Here is an 18,621-nt window from a genome sequence, read left to right on the forward strand (position 1 = left end):
GTATTAGAAATAAAAAGTGGAACTAAACACACAGTGAAAAGGGTAATGGAAAATGTCCTGGTGAAGGAAAATGGAGGTCATACACTGCGCAATGCTTACCATCTGCACAATCTCCTCCAGGGTTATTTGACTGTCTCCGGGGTCTTCTTGAGTTAAAGTTCTGTAAAAGATACAATTTAGTGTATTTACTTATTAAAAAAAAAAAAAAAAAAAAAAAAAATCAGTTACACTGGTACCAGCTGACATTCCTTAAACTGTTTTATTTTAGACTTCAGCCTTCTGCATGGATCATAGCAGTTTCACCCATCCCAGGCTTTATTACAGCTTGATTAGCCACAGGGTATATAGGTAACATGCGACTCATTAGACCCATAGTAGACCCAGGAATGGATCAGACTGCTGTTTGAACGGGACCCTGAGCTCAGGCAGTGGCAGGCAGCACTGTGGTCGCACTGCTGTACCTGATGATGTTGGCAGCTGCTTTCCTCTCCTGGGTCAGAAGCTCGGGGTCGTGAATCACCTCCTCCAGGAAGCTGATCACCTTAAACTTCAATTCACCGCTGGATTCAAAGTCCTACAATGTAAAAATAAATAAATAAAACATAATCGTTATTACCGTATATTATATGATTATATGAATAGTAGATGTATTCTGTAGATTTAGATGTAGTCTGTATTCTTAAAGCACCGGCACATCTGAATTATAAATGTACATTTCACCCAGGCTGTGCATATATGTTTGGAGACCCAGGCTGTACCTGTGTGTTTGGAGACCCAGGCTGTGCCTGTGTGTTTGTAGACCCAGGCTGTGCCTGTGTGTTTGGAGACCCAGGCTGTACCTGTGTGTTTGTAGACCCAGGCTGTACCTGTGTGTTTGGAGACCCAGGCTGTGCCTGTGTGTTTGGAGACCCAGGCTGTGCCTGTGTGTTTGGAGACCCAGGCTGTGCCTGTGTGTTTGGAGACCCAGGCTGTGCCTGTGTGTTTGGAGACCCAGGCTGTGCCTGTGTGTTTGGAGACCCAGGCTGTGCCTGTGTGTTTGGAGACCCAGGCTGTGCCTGTGTGTTTGGAGACCCAGGCTGTGCCTGTGTGTTTGGAGACCCAGGCTGTGCCTGTGTGTTTGGAGACCCAGGCTGTGCCTGTGTGTTTGGAGACCCAGGCTGTACCTGTGCATGTTTGGAGACCCAGGCTGTACCTGTGTGTTTGGAGACCCAGGCTGTACCTGTGTGTTTGGAGACCCAGGCTGTACCTGTGCATGTTTGGAGACCCAGGCTGTGCCTGTGTGTTTGGAGACCCAGGCTGTACCTGTGTGTTTGGAGACCCAGGCTGTACCTGTGCATGTTTGGAGACCCAGGCTGTGCCTGTGTGTTTGGAGACCCAGGCTGTGCCTGTGTGTTTGGAGACCCAGGCTGTACCTGTGGATGTTTGGAGACCCAGGCTGTACCTGTGTGTTTGGAGACCCAGGCTGTGCCTGTGTGTTTGGAGACCCAGGCTGTGCCTGTGTGTTTGGAGACCCAGGCTGTACCTGTGGATGTTTGGAGACCCAGGCTGTACCTGTGCATGTTTGGAGACCCAGTGTCGCAGAACGTTCAGGACTCGGTTCGTCGCCGCTCTCCTGATCACAAACTCCTTGTCCCCGTTCCTCTGGTCAGTGGGGTACCCTTGGGACAGCAGATGGCAATGGAATGGTTAAAAAAATCTAGAAGCAAAGCATGGTGGCATGTTCAATGTGTAGATTCTAAGTGGACCAAAGCTTATGGGAATATAGTTTCTCATTTCCACAATAACTTGTTCTAGTTCACCAGAAGTATGCTGCTTGGCATGCTTTTCTCATGCATATATGTTGATTGCTTTTGAATACTTGCACTATGATGAGATACACTTGGTATCCTGTGTTAAGTACAGTTCATAGCAGTTGATTATTTCTTTATTTCTTCTTATTTCTGATATAAAGAAACATAAAAGAAGCTTATTCGGCAAATCTATGTGAATGATTTTATTTTGCAGCCAACACACCTGTAGTTGCCAGTGACATCCTCCTGTATTTTTCCTTGGTGGGCGTGCCTTCATTGGCCCCCGCTGTTGCTATGGCGAAAGCAGAGGCAGCCGACAGCGCACTGCGATTGTTGTCGAGCTCTCGGCAGGATGTCACCACCACACCATTGTTATAGGAAAACAAGGAGAAGTCTGGAGTGGAGGGAACACACTAAAGAATCAGCCCATGCAGTGCTGCAAGACCTTTTATTGCTGCTTTCAAAGTGCTTAGCTATTCGAGATCCCTTTCAGCTAACGGGGTCTTTCTTCTGTTGAGGGTCAGTTTCAAGCCACGTAGTAATTGTGTTAGAGAAACTCAGCTGGGGGGCATCACTCATATGCATGCAGAGTCACAGGAAAGTACAAAGAATGCAATTACAAATATTTCTGCTCCTAGGAAACCTTTTGGCAGGAAGTATAAGAGTAGAAATGTATAAAGCTTGAGGTTCAGTGTTCTTACAGAAATGGTCAAACAAAGGAGAAAACAAGCTGTCCAAAAACATGACATTACTACATCTAAATATGCAGGGCTGACCTGCATTGTGGGGGTGGATAATGGCATTGATTGAGCTCTGCAATGCACATTTCGCTGTGCATCAAAATTATTATTTTTAAAAAAAATAAAATTTGGCAGCAGCAAAGTGCAAATCCTTGTTGAAGGCCGCCTCTTACTAAAGACGCTATTTATTTCTGTTACTGTCCAGGTGGGAAGGACAGCTGTCTATGAAGACCTCATTTTTTTCACTTGTAAAGGTTTCTTTCATCAGTAATTGGTGCAGTGATTGGAAAACCTGTACAGAACCTCAAAGCTTTCACTTTGGAACAGAGTGGTAGCCAAGACTTTGTAAGGCTCTGGGCTAAATTCTCAAAACAAAATGTTTTTTCTGAAAGGAAAAAAAAGACGCAATTACAAGTCTAAATTTATACTTTATATGGTACTGCCCACAAGTTCCTAAGTTAAAGGTCTGAGTTGCTTATTTCTGGCTTGATAACTGTGCTGAAGAAAAACATTCTCCAGTAAGTAGTTCTGAGAATCTAACCCATTGTCTCACCCCTCACTCTCAAAACTCATTTCTCGCAGGTCCCTTGTGGTTTTGCTGTTGGTCTTCTTGTTACCTAGACCTCAGTTTTAAACTGGTGGAAAGGATTTTTAATGTCACAACACTACAGGTTCACTACCTGTGTTACAGGCAATGTGAGTCTCATACTCTTGCTCAATAGTGCACAGGAAGTTTTGTAGGGTCAGGAGGGGGGCTTTTCCCAGGAACACAGAACAAAATAGTTCCACCTGGGTCAAAGTAAAAATAATAATAGCACAACAACCTGTCTTCTTCTCTTGAAGAGATGCAGGACTACAAGTACCAGAATGCATTGCATTCAGTCTTGTACCAAGCTGTCTCTGTGAACCAAGAGCCACATGGTCATTCTTGTTTTACCTAACCTATTATTTTCAGAGTTATTCAATTAAAATGATGCAGTGTTGAATGGCACCCATAATAGTGCAAGAATAATGAATAACTCTTCTAAAACGTTAAAATATGAAAAGCAATTGCGTAAACAACACGTTGATTACCTTATTGTGTTTATGCACATTACTGCCAGCAGAGGTCACTATAGTCTAATACAAAAAAAAGATTGCTTAACATTGAAATAGGCCAGTAAAACACTGCTTTAACGTATTGCGAGACTGAAAGAAAATGCAGTATGTGTCTATATATATATATATATATATATATATATATATATATATATATATATATATATATATATATATATATATATATACTGTACAGCTTAAAAAAAATGAAATAAAGAAAGAACAGGTGATAAAAGCCTCATAATATGAATGTGGCTCTTTGACTCAATAACCTCTTCTATAAAAATTGTAGGCCTAAATTTTGATTTCAACACGCGACCGCCCATCCTACACACCTACTGGTGGAAGAGGTTGCTAAGCTAGTGGGCGGTTGCTAAGGCACATGTTCCATACCCACCTACTCACGCTGCGTTTTGATTGGCTGTTGCACTTCTAATACAGAATGCTCTGCGAAGAGTTAGAGGGTGGACTCTAAATACCAAGTTTAGATTTTATTATTATTATTTTTGGATAGAAGAAATGCTGCTACATTAATCCTGTCACACTGTTGCTCCTTGCTATACAGTACCTGAAGAGTTTTTGCATTTCACGTTTTTGGGAGTTGTCGGAGACTTTGTTGGTGACGTCTCTGTTTCAGCTTCGTCACTCTGGATTGGGTCATTGTCACATTCTTCTCTGACTGATACTTCTGCACAAGAAGAGAAATGGAGAGTTAACACTTGACACTGACATTCGTCTTGTTTCCTGAATTACTAACAGAGTGCTTCACAACACATCAGTGTCTCAGAGTTCCTAAAACTAATTATTAAAAGCTTAGAGGCTACTGTGAGTAAACAGCAGGTTTTATATGGATTTGCATAGCTATTTATACTAAATCATCACTTCAGCATTGAAAAAAAAACACAGAAATTACCTACAAGAAACAACCTACTAATCCCAAGCCCCTAAATAAAAGCTCTAAATTCTTTATTTATAGTTTGACAACTTTCTTGCAACGACTCTTTCCTTTCTGAGAAAAAAAAAATCATGCTAATGATGATCTGGGAGTAAAAACCTGTTCTTACAATCCAGCCCACGGGGAAGCTACTGTATAAGACATACATTTGAACATGTCAAAGAAGCGGCGTGCAGGAACAAGCAGATCCAAGCTGACCTTGCTTATTGGAGGAAGGCTCGTCTGGCTTGTCCGTTTTGGTTTCAGCTTCATCGGGGATCTTGCTGGGGATGGAGCTGGACACGTACAGCTTGTTGATGTCCAAGCTGGTCTTGCTGAATGGGGACATGGAAGAGTACATGCTTGCATAGCCATTGGAGGAGCAGCTCAGGGCAGCCAGGTCCAGCGCCTTGCCCCCGGTGATGATGGGGATGTTCAGGGAGAGTTTCCTCCGACGGTTGGGGGACGATGACTTGGTGATGGACAGAGGGGGAGGGGAGGAGAACTTGCGGCTGGCCCTTGGGGACTTGGGAGGCTCTCCATACAGAAGCTTATTGTTTTGACTGCTTGCAAAAAACAGCTCCAGAGACCTTGACACAGTCCAGACAAAATGGGAACAGATGCATAATGCAGAAACCATTACTTTGAATTCTACTGCAAGATGTAGAGTAGCCTCCCTCAGCCTGCATGGCATGTGGGCCGTGTGAGGGGTGTTAAACCAAGGTCATAGGGACTGTTTATAAAACAACTAGTAATTCCCAGATAAATGAGTGGAAAGGACATCACTGGAAAGGTTATTTTCTAATAACTGTGTTGATGTGCAATCCCGAGGGCGATAGTGTTATTGACTGAACTACAGCCTGGGGTTATTATGCCCTAACGCTGTAGTCAAACAAGTGCCTTTGTCATTGCTTTACTTCACTGTGCTGGGATACTGTGACACAATGCAAATGTAAAGTGTTGTTCTAAATATTGAATCCTGTAGATGCTCTGCAGAGCCAAGGAGAAGGAATAAGGTGAGGTCCTGCAGCAGAGCAAGGGGTTTCCATGGTGACGGGAGGCAGCTGCAGGGCAGTGCGGTAGAAGTACGTGGTCAAGTTAGACAGGATGCGGATCTAATTAGTGAACCGGTGTGCGTGTCACACTTTTGCACCAGTCATTATATATGTATTTATATATTATTGCTTCAGTAATATTACCCTTCTTGTGTTAAGAAGATGTTGTACTGTCTGGTTGAATTAAGTGCTATAATTACACTTAGTGTAGGAAGGCAGTGTGGCTGGTTAAGCAGTAGAATTGGATGTATGACAAGACAATAAGAAATGGGCCAAGGACGCATAGCTGTAATATAGGACCTGGTTTTTAATGTACCTGTGATAGCCTCAGATTCATTCATTCACAAGGACTTTCAATTCTGTATTTAAACTGTATTTAAAAAAAACACATTATTTTATTCTTTTGTCATTTCAAGTGCCTGTTAAGGGAGATAAGTATGTAAATTAGCTTGATTGGATGTTAAATGCATTTATAATAATAATATTCATTATATAATAATATACATATATAGTATATATATATATATATATATCTATATATATATATATATATAGATATATATATATATATATAATATATATATCTCAGTCCATATATATCTATCTATGTAGCTAGCTATGAGTCTATGAGTCTTAAGGAATGAAAGACTTTTGTAATTCCAGTCTCACTGTACAGTAAGTTAGAAGCTGAGGGGCTCACCTTGCAGGTATTGCACTGATAGGTTTTTTGTAAATGGTGATGAGCTTGTCCAGCACCACTTCGGCTGTGGTGAACACCCTGTATGAATGCAGGAAGGTGTTGAGAAAGTCTATACTGAGAAACCTCAGGTCTGTCAGTCTCTCCAGAAGCCTCTCCACGCTTGCATAGCGGATCTGTAGGACCTTGCAGGAGTTCATCATCTTGCTGAAGCGAATGTCAACGTCGTCGCAGTACAGGCTGGTGTCGGACCTGTGGATGAGAAAACACAAAACACAACCTTTAAACAAAAGAGACGCTGCCCCATCTGAACTGCACTGTTAAAAAACAAAACACAACCTTTAAACAAGAGGGACGCTGCCCCATCTGAACTGCACTGTTAAAAAACAAAACACAACCTTTAAACAAGAGAGACGCTGCCCCATCTGAACTGCACTGTTAAAAAACAAAACACAACCTTTAAACAAGAGAGACGCTGCCCCATCTGAACTGCACTGTTAAAAAACAAAACACAACCTTTAAACAAGAGAGACGCTGCCCCATCTGAACTGCACTGTTAAAAAACAAAACACAACCTTTAAACAAGAGAGACGCTGCCCCATCTGAACTGCACTGTTAAAAAACAAAACACAACCTTTAAACAAGAGAGACGCTGCCCCATCTGAACTGCACTGTTAAAAAACAAAACACAACCTTTAAACAAGAGAGACGCTGCTCCATCCGAACTGCACTGCTGATGATGCTCCTTCATTGACCGTGCATGGAAGACATAGATATATAAAACATGTCTCTATACAACAGTATACAACCTCTTTATTGTGAGAAAAAAATAGTTTTCAACACTTACTTGATCATCTGTGGAACTGTCACCTTTGAGTTTTCTTCGAATGCATTCATCATCAAACCATTGCATCGGATATTGTCTATGCACTAGATAAAATAAATACAAGGGACAATTACTTTGGACATGTAAAGCTTCAGCGATACACAGATGCATTTTAAAATCATTCTCTAATTGTGGGTACAGCTCTTAAATAAACACATATCCTTCTGAGCTTACCTGGCTGATATCGCTTGTCCATGCGGATTTCTCTTGACGTGAGGAAGCTACCAGGATGACAGTGAACGACTGTGTGTCTTTTGGTTCAACAACGATTTTGAAGTCCAAGTGCTCCATGTCTTGTCCGGATTTATCTGGTTTTGCTTTAGAAGAAGAAGCAGCGAAAACCGAGAAAAATGATACATCTAATGCATTTTCTATCAGGAAAGTTTAGAACAGTGTGGAAAAATTGCATAATATCCTGGTTTAAAAAACGAAGCGAACATAGTCAAATCAAAAGGAGCCCTCCTTGTATGACATCAGCATTCGTGAATAAAGTGCTTGCATTCTGCACACTTACACTCCTCATCGGTGCCCTCTGGCTCCTCCATCAAGGTGCAGTCAATGAGTGACATCACTCCGTTCTAAAAGCCCGTAAGAAAGGGATGCGTTAATACTTATTATGTCATAAAAAGTTAAAGTCAAGTGAACATTGTTTTTGTGAAAATAAAACTGGTGATGTTACAAACAGAGAAGCAGCTCAGTCCTCCTACAAACAAGATGTCAACGGAAAAAGCCATGATGTTTGGCATGTTTTGGAATTATTGCTTTAACTTCAGGCACATGAAAGTTTTTAAAAGCAATTTTCTCCGATCTCTATAACTGCTTGTTCAAACTGTTATACCTGTTGTACAAAATATTACCTTTAATGTTACAAAACTGAAACCCTCAGTATGAATTATATTGTTTAGCTGTTTAATTCTAGTTTTAGAAATGTTTTGTTTTCTCTTTTCAAAAAGTTAACCTGGTAGGTACCTTTGTTAAATGGAGTTTCCCTCCCGATCCTCTGGTACAGATTATTAAATGTTTGGAGAACAGAAAACACTGCCTTTCCCCTTCCTTCTTGAGAGACAACGACCCCAGCCTCCCTCTGGTGATTTTCCCCTTTTCGCTCATCGGTATTTGGATGAGAGAACCTGCATGGGGGAATGCATGGGAAGATGATTAGTTCTCTTTTGAACATACAGACCTGCCGAGACTGTGGCTCCAGTTGTGTTTGAACATGTCTGATCTGGGATTTCACTTTGAATCAGATTATAAAACAAAATCCCTTATAACTCATCCTGACCTTAACTGTATTGACAGAATGCCTTCTCAATATGAACAAAGTAACTGTACGTGAGATTACGCTTGGGTATTTCCTCAGATTAGTGCCCATGGGTTAGGAAGACATTCAAAGGAGGGAATTGAGACCATACACTAACTCTTAAAGAAGCAGTGCTGTACCTCAATCAGTAAAGCTCATCTATATCATTGTACCAGAACACTCTCACGGTGTATCTCTAAGTGCCCTCAGACAGCTTTGGGGACTTTCTAATTGATTGTGTTTGCACATGTTCAAGTTGACCAGAAGCAGTTTTAAAAGACCAGCCCCAAGATATAATGGGAGAGGGGGTCTCAGGCCAAACTTCATGTATGTGAACATACCCAGCCCAATCGACCCACAGACACACAGGACGACGAACAACTGGCTGTAGAAAGAAAACTTTTTCATTGTCAGCATTTTGTTTTCGCTAATCTCTCAGGAGTGATTTAAAGAGTCCGACTTTAGAAATAGCGTGATATTCATGAAACGTTTCAAGATTGGTGGTAAATAAGCCAATAAGGTTTCATTATCATGAAACTTTATTGCACAAATCAAAACATGTCTTTTACATGTCTTTACATATCTTCAAAGTAATGAAACAGGGGCACCTTGTCTGACAAATGTCTGGCTGGTATCGAGGAGGATCTCACACCCTTCCACGATCATTCGCTCGATGGCCAGGTTCTTCCGGATGTTTTCCGTCTCGCTCACTTCGTCGTGCATGATTCTAGACAAACGGGACAGTTGTGCTCGTTTACAAGGTTTTATATTCATACTCCAACTGGAAGATGTTTTTAAAAACAGGACATTAATATAAGTGTGTTGTTTGCTGGTTCAATAGCCCAAAAAATAGTGCTAGATTCTTAAAGCCATTTACTCAAAACTGTCGTAACGCAGCTTGTTTTCTGAAAGGAAAAAACGCCAACTGAAATTCAAAAACTACTAAAAAAACAACATGAGGCTGTTTCAAGAAAACCCTTATTGAAGTTGTTTATTGCTGGTTTGGTAACTTTATTGGGTGTGATTTTCCTTTCTGATAAAGGGAGCCAATGATTATTTGGATCTTTGAGAATCTAGCCCTTGGTATGGTAATGCATTCACCCTGCAGCAGGAAACCCTCTCAACTGAAAACCACCCAACACAAGCACACTGGAGAACTGGGAAAAGCTGCAGCAGCTCCTCCCAGAAAACACTGTTCTGGAGCACCTCGAGTGCCAAGGAAGAGAGGAAAGACAATCCTGTGAAAGGCCGTCACATCCAGCACAGGTACAGTAAGAAAGCAAGCAGAGTGACAGGTTATCTGATGTCAGTGAAAGACTAAAAGCAGCACAAACCTTGAGAGCTCCTCCAGCTTAGACTTGGCATACTCCAGGCTGTTCCTCTCCACATGCTCATGCGGGGTGTGAGCCAGCAGCTCGTGCAGCGTCAGGATGTACCTGGGGATCTGAGCCAAGAAACCAGAAGCAGTTAGAGGAGTGACCTTGCGGGCCGTATCTGTATCTGTGCTGTTAGAGGAGTGACCGGGCAGGCTGTGTCTGACCGGGCAGGCTGTGTCTGTTAATGCACTTCTGTTGATCTGATTGCAGGAATCAACAGCACTAAGTGGTGAAACACACACTATGTAATTGCACTCTATACTGTGAAATACAATTTCAAAGGGAATGCACAAAGATGTTACCCTTTTTCTTGCAGTCAAGCATCTAAAAGCTGTTTACAAAGCCTGAGAATAACAAGAACGCTCAAACTGACTCTAACGGCCCCTTTAACCTACAGCGAAGGTGTGCCGTGATGTAGCAGGTTCTCTACTGAAGGAGCTCAGTTATCCATCCTCACCTGAAACATGGGGTAGGTCAGGAAGGTTTCCAGAGTCCTCTCCTCACAGTCGGGCTTGGCCTCGTATTGCTTGAGCAGCTTGTCGAAGTCTCGGTTCTGCTTGCAGTGTGCCAGGATCTGCAGGCTGTACTGGTGGTTCCTCACAAACTCCTGGTAAATATTCAGCATGGGCAGCAGGATGTCAAAGAGGTCGGCTGGAGACAGGGAAACAGCGATCAAGTGTGTTTCTGCACAGTGTCAAGAAGCCCCTTCAAAACTGCACTCTTTGACTGGTTCCATATTATCTGTTACTGCCATGCTTCAAGGGTACTTTATGTCCGTACCTTATTATTATCATAATATTTACCAAACTTAGTGATCTCTTTTCAAGAACAGGGGCAGCTTGTAAAGAAACATCTGAATTTCCTCCTATCTCACCCTATTATTGATGGATCCTGAATCAGGAAATAGTGTCTTTATAGCTTCCAGCTTGAGAAGTTTTATCTCACCCCCATAGCAAACGCATGATCTTTTGGAATAAACAGTTGACAGTGCTGTTTGTGCGATTGTGACTGTTAATAATCCTTGCACAGAACATTCAATATGTACATAGGGGTCAGGGATGCCTGAAGTACTACTGTATATTCCGAGGTCTTTGGCAAGATTGGATCCATAGACACAGGCAGATGAATTCTGGTTGACAGAAATGCCATTAAGGAATGCATTCATTAAGTAATTGAAAGGACACAAAATAAAATCATGCAGAATAAACAACATGGCCTTTCTAAATATAGCCTCCTCACTTATCTATTTTTCTTAATTCAATTCTGCCGGCCCCTTTGTGTCCCCCAGTCTGTGCCACTGCAGGCTCCACTCAGCAGTAGCTGTCAATAACGCTTTGTTATCTCCGGGTTGAGGTGCATCCTCGGAGAATCAGACGCCAAATCCGATTCCTGGAGACAAGCGAGCCAATTGCACCTGCTGGGAGACTGTTCTGCTTGGAAAGCTACCGCACAAGGGACCGCTTCCAAAGGTTTGTGCTGCAGTGCAGAAACAGTGCTGCGTTGCAAAGCTATCATCACAAAATGTTACTTTGAAATTCCCCTGCCTACATCTTCAGTCCTTTTCAGCAAGGTTCTACAGCATTAACAGTATTGTGTTTCCTAGCACACATTGTGGATGGAAAGTCTTAGGAAAGGGGAGTGCAGTGGAAGCACAGTCTACTTACCTAATACTAGCGTTGGCCAGCTTGCTATTCTTGCTTTTAGTCCTTGGTAAAATATTTGGTGCAAAAACATGATTGTTTCACTGAAAGAAAGATAAGAAAGAATCGTCAAAAGTAATTGTATAATTAACATGACTGATACATGCCTAAGTTTGAAATGTGGTCCATCAGCCTGAAACCCTCAATATGGAGCCAACCAAATGATTCTAAATAAGCAAAACAGCACTCCACTGAATAAGGACATTGCTTTTACATTTCCGTTTACAAATATGCAAACAAACACTGCATGGAAAATGAGGCAAAAATGACCATGTTCATGTTGTCTCCTAACAACATTTCTAAATGACTGCATCATGCAAAAAGACACCAATGCATGGATTCGGATGAGATGGGAAACCAAGGTCCTGTGGTAAGTGACTCTGCAGCAGCAGTTGTTGTTAATGATGCATAGTTCACCCCCCAGACTCTGTAAGTCACGTTGGATAAAAGTGTCTGCGAAATGATTAATTCAATTATATTAATAATGAATAATAATGAATGACATCTGAAATAAAAATTAAAGAAAAACACACAATAATTTCACTGTGCATAAGATAATTTTAGAGTTTTTTTTTTCTTTAATTCAGAATGAAAGAATATTTTAAAATGTACTTCAATTTGAAATAATATTTTACACGAAGAAAAAACCCAAGTTCTTCCCATCACTAACTGCTTACACTTCGGGTGTTTTCCTAAATCATTTTGTGACATTGCCCCCTGCCCAGAATGAGTGTGCTGAAATACTCCCTGTGTGAAGCGGTACAGCACGTCTACCTGTTCAGGAATATGCTGCTGACGTCGTCGTGGGTGATGGAAGGTTTCTTGGAGCTGGCAGCCATACGCAGCGGCCGCAGGAAGTTGTTGACCAGGATGTGCAGCTGCTGAACGTACTCAGCCTCTGCCTCCAGCATGCTGAACACCACCTGGTTCCTCTTCCTCATGCTCTCGGCGTGGGGAGACCTGATGTAGTCCTGAATGATTGTCTTCCACTTCCTCCGACACATCCAGCCCCGGAGGAAACTCTGCACCTGTTAGGAATGCCGGCATTCCTGTGTCAGCACTCACTTCAAAACACTCCAGCATAACCACAGGTCAAACTCAGAAAGAAACTCCGTCATCCAGACTAACATTCCAAATTCCATAACCCTAACCCTAACCCTAACTCTGTACCTGTTAGGACAGCCGGCATTCCTGTGTCAGCACTCACTTCAAAACACTCCAGCATAACCACAGGTCAAACTCAGAAAGAAACTCCGTCATCCAGACTAACATTCCAAATTCCATAACCCTAACCCTAACCCTAACTCTGTACCTGTTAGGACAGCCGGCATTCCTGTGTCAGCACTCACTTCAAAACACTCCAGCATAACCACAGGTCAAACTCAGAAAGAAACTCTGTCATCTAGACTAACATTCCAAAACACTCCAGCAAAACTACAGGTCAAACATACTCCGTCATCCAGACTAACATTCCAAAACACTCCAGCAAAACTACAGGTCAAACAAACTCAGTCATCCAGACTAACATTTCAAAACACTCCAGCATAACCACAGGTCAAACTCAGAAAGAAACTCTGTCATCTAGACTAACATTCCAAAACACTCCAGCAAAACTACAGGTCAAACAAACTCAGTCATCCAGACTAACATTCCAAAACACTCCAGCAAAACTACAGGTCAAACAAACTCAGTCATCCAGACTAACACTCCAAAACACTCCAGCAAAACTACAGGTCAAACAAACTCCGTCATCCAGACTAACATTTCAAAACACTCCAGCAAAACCACAGGTCAAACAAACTCCGTCATCCAGACTAACACTCCAAAACACTCCAGCAAAACCACAGGTCAAACAAACTCCGTCATCCAGACTAACATTTCAAAACACTCCAGCAAAACTACAGGTCAAACAAACTCCGTCATCCAGACTAACACTCCAAAACACTCCAGCAAAACTACAGGTCAAACAAACTCCGTCATCCAGACTAACATTTCAAAACACTCCAGCATAACCACAGGTCAAACAAACTCCGTCATCCAGACTAACATTCCAAAACACTCCAGCAAAACTACAGGTCAAACAAACTCTGTCATCCAGACTAACATTTCGCCGAGTGCAGAGGTGGCCTTCCACTCCTGGTCTTTGTTCTAAATTGTTTAATTGAACCAATTAAAACTCCACCCAGACCTTGAAGTAAAACACTGTATCATTTTACCTGTTAAACCTGGAGTGGAATGGCCTTCCAGGACTGAGATTTCACACCCCTGGCCTAGTGCCTTCCTCTAGGTACTGATGGGCTGAAGTTCTGTTGCAGAACTTTGCATTCAACAATAACGCGACCCACACCCAAAGGTGAACGCCAAGCACAGTGCTTGGGGTGTGTCCATTTTAAAACAGACAGACGGAGGGGTGCAACATCATTTTAACTTTGATTTTTTAACGGCTATGTATATTGTTTTTTACATATTTTATATGGCATTGTCAAAAGTGATGTTTCTTAAGACAGACATTATAGAAATGGGAGTTTCAGAAGTAAATAGTTCAGATTTACTCACAATCCCGCCCCCACAATCTCAACAGTGGTGGCATTTTTATTGTATTGGGTGATGGTAGGGAAACATTAATCAAGCCACCATTGTCTAGCTCAAGCACAGAGACCCCAGTGGCTTCTTAGGGATACAACAAGTTACATTTCATTACAGAATTCAAATGCAGCTTTCTGAATTTTGATTGTCAAAGGGTTTTTGTTTGAGCGCTTGCTGAAGACTCTGACCTTTTTGATTTTCTTGATGTCAGAGTCATCGTCGCTGGGTGCAGTAGTCGGGTCAGACTGAATGCGCTCGTTGTCTTTGAGCAAACCTCCAATCTAGAAGAGATAAGTAGAGTAATAACCCTTCAGTACTGGTGAGATGACACATAGGAGCACAAGGTGATTGGGGTTCTTGTTTTTAACCCTACTACTACAAATGACTGAAATACAGGTGAAGGCAATTTCATATGAGACTGTTCGCTTTTTTTAACAGTTCTTGTAGCAAGATTTCAAATAACTCTTCTGATACTAATCAACACATCCCATGCATGCTGTTAATTTAATGCAAAAAAAAAACTGGATGATGAAACGCTTTGCAATGAGCCAGATCATGAGCAAAGGACACTATATAAGTGCTATAGCTATCACTCAGAATCCTTTAACAAGGGTAGTATGGGCAGAACCATATAAACCCCCAGCTCAGCCTGTGTGGGAGGATGAGGGTCATGCTTGGGGCGAGACTCTTCCTCATTGCAACACAGATGTGTATTTCTACATCTCTGCGTTTGAACAGTAAAGTGTTGATTTGTATTTGTGATTTTTAAAACAGGGAATAGTGGGACAAGGCGGTCATGTACTGTATAAAACGAATTCTGCTCATTTGCATGAGAGGATGTAGTGATACTGTTCAAATGAGGCTTTCTTGATTTAAAAAAAAAAAAATCAATCAAACCTAATTTGGGATCCTAAGCAAGCTGAAATCCTCGAGGCTTGGCACCTCATGCTAAGTGTGCCCAATACTTTGTATTGACACAAAGAGGTTATTATCATTCTCCACAGACAGCCAGGTACAATAGCTGCCACTTCATACATATTCAGCACAGGAAAAGTGTTTCATTGCCAGCTCAACATTTGCACATTAAAGTAAAATTACTATTTGATCTGTTTTACAAAGAATACATAAGGGAAAATAAAGCAGAGCAGGGAATGGGTTTGGGAGCAGAAATGGCTTCTGAAACCCAAAGCTAGCTAAGCCTGCCAGCTTCATATTACCAGTCAACCTGGGTGAAGCAAGACTGAGTTTCCATTGCAGTACAAAAGGTGAAAGTATATATGACCCGCTCTGACAGAATCACATTAAATACTACATAACACAACAGCGTGACTTCACATTTTTCACTTGTTTTTTTTTCTGGTGAAGCCAAATTAGCCTTCCACCACTCTATACGTTAACTTCCTGTGCAGCAGGTAATAGGTACCCACATCAGTCTGGTACTCACTTTGCTGCACAGTGGACTCAGCCCACTGTGGTGTCAGGTGGGGTCCTAATACCTGCTGCACAGGAAGTGAATAATAATATTAGGCATTTTGTTATTGCAAAGACATTTGTCACTTTTGTATGATAATTTATCACAGACATTACACAGATAAAAAGCAATAGCTTGATAATATAAAAGGGTTTTCCTGGTATTATTAAACAATGTACAGTACATAGCAGCTTAATGACACTTTATCTCCATAGCACATGTTACCATTGGGAATAGTCAGATTTGCATAATTTAAATTACATACAAATAAATAAATAAAGGTTACCTCGGCTTTCAGGCGTTCAACCTCTATTTCCCCATCTTCTATCTGTTGTCGTAGTTGCTTAGCAACTGTTTTCTCTGTCTCCACAATCTGCAGCAAATGGAGGTACTTCTGCGTGAGTGACTCGTGCTCCGTCGCAAGGTTCCTATAGCTGTGAGGAGACGTATCATTACAGCAGCAAACCCCACAGTGCTGAGAACAGGAGGCACACACAGCACCATATCTACCTCTGTGTGTTCACAAGGGGACCCGACAGACATGCAAAAACAGACACAGTGGAGTGTGACACCTTCCGTTGGGGTGGAGGGGCAAAGCAGCCTTCAAATGGGCTGTTATTTATGTACTTACGCTAATGGATACTGTGGTATACACTAAATAACTCTTCAAGTCCCACCTTACTTACATCCTCACAGCATGTGACTGTAGAATGAAATTCTCTTGCTTTCTCCTTAGTCTACATCCTTTCGGAATATTAATTAAATGGAAGGCTTTACGAGGGACAGCAGAATAGCCAGTCTTTACACTGAAGCAGACACCTCTGCAGTACCAGGGGAATGTGCTATAAAAAAAGCATACACACAGACACTGAGGGAAAAGTCTCATATTAGCTGGTATTCAGCTAATAACAACAATGGGCAAATACGGTAGCTGCATTTGTGTTTGAGGCTGTATTTTAAGATTTCAAGGAATTGCCTGGCATGGTTAACTAGGATCTTTCTGTAAGCAGCTCAACCAGACTGGTTGTAGTTTCCTTGGCAGCACAGCAGCCCTTTAAATGAGAGCGCAACTACACAAAACAAAACCTATCAATTCAATAAGCAGGCGTATTTGCTGCATTCTTCTAGCATTGTCTTCCATGCACATCAGAAAGCAGACATTGTTGGCTTTCCAGTTGGTTTACATTACCTACGGTATAGCAGTTTTAGTTGCAGGCACACAAGCTTCTGCCAATGTGGGAACTAAACAGCCACGCTCCTGCTGCTATCCACTGTGGCAGAGAGGTACCGATGCCATATGGAAGGAAAACAAAACTGAAAAGGCAAATGAGAGCCCCTTGTTTTCTTTGTTAATATTTTGGTGTTGCTGTATACTGATAACGGCTCTAAAACAAATGTCTTCATGAGGGTTTGTGACAACTTTATAGAATATGTAAAAACCCAAAAGGCACAAGACAGTGCACCTTTAAAATGTCAACTGAACACCCCAGTGAGTAACATAATAAAACATCATCCATTTAACTGTGCATTGACTCAGATTCTAAACCCGCCACCAGTCACAAACGTGGTACAGACACATGATGAAACCACGGCATTCACTTTATCAAAAGATGATGACCATGCTTTATCTAGATAGAGTAACAGGGTGTAAGCACACCTTGTTATCTGACCCAATTACCCCTGATGATGACCATGCTTTATCTAGATAGAGTAACAGGGTGTAAGCACACCTTATTATCTGACCCAATTACCCCTAATGATGACCGTGCTTTATCTAGATAGAGTAACAGGGTGTAAGCACACCTTGTTATCTGACCCATTTACCCCTGATGATGACCCTGCTTTATCTAGATAGAGTAACAGGGTGTAAGCACACCTTGTTATCTGACCCATTTACCCCTGATGATGACCGTGCTTTATCTAGGTAGAGTAACAGGGTGTAAGCACACCTTGTTATCTGACCCATTTACCCCTGATGATGACCCTGCTTTATCTAGGTAGAGTAATAGGGTGTAAGCACACCTTGTTATCTGACCCATTTACCCCTGATGATGACCCTGCTTTATCTAGGTAGAGTAATAGGGTGTAAGCACACCTTGTTATCTGACCCATTTACCCCTGATGATGACCCTGCTTTATCTAGGTAGAGTAACAGGGTGTAAGCACACCTTGTTATCTGACCCATTTACCCCTGATGATGACCCTGCTTTATCTAGGTAGAGTAATAGGGTGTAAGCACACCTTGTTATCTGACCCAATTACCCCTGATGTCACTGTGCAGCAGCCTTGGATGATGAATGTTTTCACTGCCGGAGGTATTGATGCTGTTGACCCTTCATTGCTTATTCATTTCCCATTACATTGTCCATCCATTATGGGGATAAATGAACCTGTCACTATCGGTTTTTGGTGCATGCTTTTGCATTAGAAAGTACTAAGGTCCTAGACGTGTTTCCAGACGAGAAATAACGACTTTTAATGTGAACTGAAGCGCGGTATGAAATGCTCTCCTAATTACACTACACAAATAATGAGCAAACCACAGCAAAAGATAGATCCCCCACTGCTTTTAGTTAACTGTACAGAAGCACAGTCTTCAAGCGATTCAATGACAATGTCACTTCTCATGTTTGTATTTATGCTGCTGCTTTCTGCAGGCTATTATCCAATCATACTGGAAAGCACAGGTACAATGGAATATTAGACAGACAATGCCGTGTGAGCTCAGCTCTGCTGTAACCAAGGGTTGAACTGAAGAGGAACAAACTGCACTCTGTGTGTGTCGCACCCTTTGCTTTATTAAATACCTCAACCACATTTTCAAGTATGTAAGGGTTTGCTAAATTGCACAGTGCAGGGAGTGCTGTGCTTCATTACCCCCTGTTTCCACTGGGTACACTTACCAGCTCAACTGCAATAACTGACCCGGAGAGGCTCTCTTCACATTCTGTGCACATGTTTCTGCGCATGGAAAATCAGACTCTCCTG

At 42.0% G+C, this 18,621-nt stretch overlaps 1 protein-coding gene across 2 annotated transcripts in view; it reads right to left on the reverse strand.

Annotated features, from left to right (window-relative positions):
• Positions 1-18,621, reverse strand: part of LOC121298782 (ras-specific guanine nucleotide-releasing factor 1) — a 36,749-nt gene that overhangs the window by 5,554 nt on the left and 12,574 nt on the right. Inside the window, exons 3-20 of one of the 2 annotated variants that reach the window (XM_041225995.1) lie at positions 15,920-16,067; positions 14,351-14,443; positions 12,351-12,604; positions 11,541-11,620; positions 10,334-10,527; positions 9,835-9,944; positions 9,109-9,227; positions 8,170-8,330; positions 7,715-7,778; positions 7,375-7,517; positions 7,162-7,244; positions 6,318-6,566; positions 4,782-4,897; positions 4,197-4,316; positions 2,014-2,184; positions 1,552-1,658; positions 462-574; positions 100-160 (exon numbers count right to left, since the gene is read on the reverse strand). In XM_041225995.1, coding sequence (XP_041081929.1) covers positions 100-160; positions 462-574; positions 1,552-1,658; positions 2,014-2,184; positions 4,197-4,316; positions 4,782-4,897; positions 6,318-6,566; positions 7,162-7,244; positions 7,375-7,517; positions 7,715-7,778; positions 8,170-8,330; positions 9,109-9,227; positions 9,835-9,944; positions 10,334-10,527; positions 11,541-11,620; positions 12,351-12,604; positions 14,351-14,443; positions 15,920-16,067 — 2,386 coding nt within the window. Of the gene's footprint in view, positions 1-99; positions 161-461; positions 575-1,551; positions 1,659-2,013; positions 2,185-4,196; positions 4,317-4,781; positions 5,153-6,317; positions 6,567-7,161; positions 7,245-7,374; positions 7,518-7,714; positions 7,779-8,169; positions 8,331-9,108; positions 9,228-9,834; positions 9,945-10,333; positions 10,528-11,540; positions 11,621-12,350; positions 12,605-14,350; positions 14,444-15,919; positions 16,068-18,621 lie in introns of both variants that reach the window. The other variant, XM_041225994.1, reaches the window with a different exon arrangement.

Source organism: Polyodon spathula, chromosome 24 (genome assembly GCF_017654505.1).
Source record: "Polyodon spathula isolate WHYD16114869_AA chromosome 24, ASM1765450v1, whole genome shotgun sequence".
Taxonomy (NCBI): Eukaryota; Metazoa; Chordata; class Actinopteri; order Acipenseriformes; family Polyodontidae; genus Polyodon; species Polyodon spathula.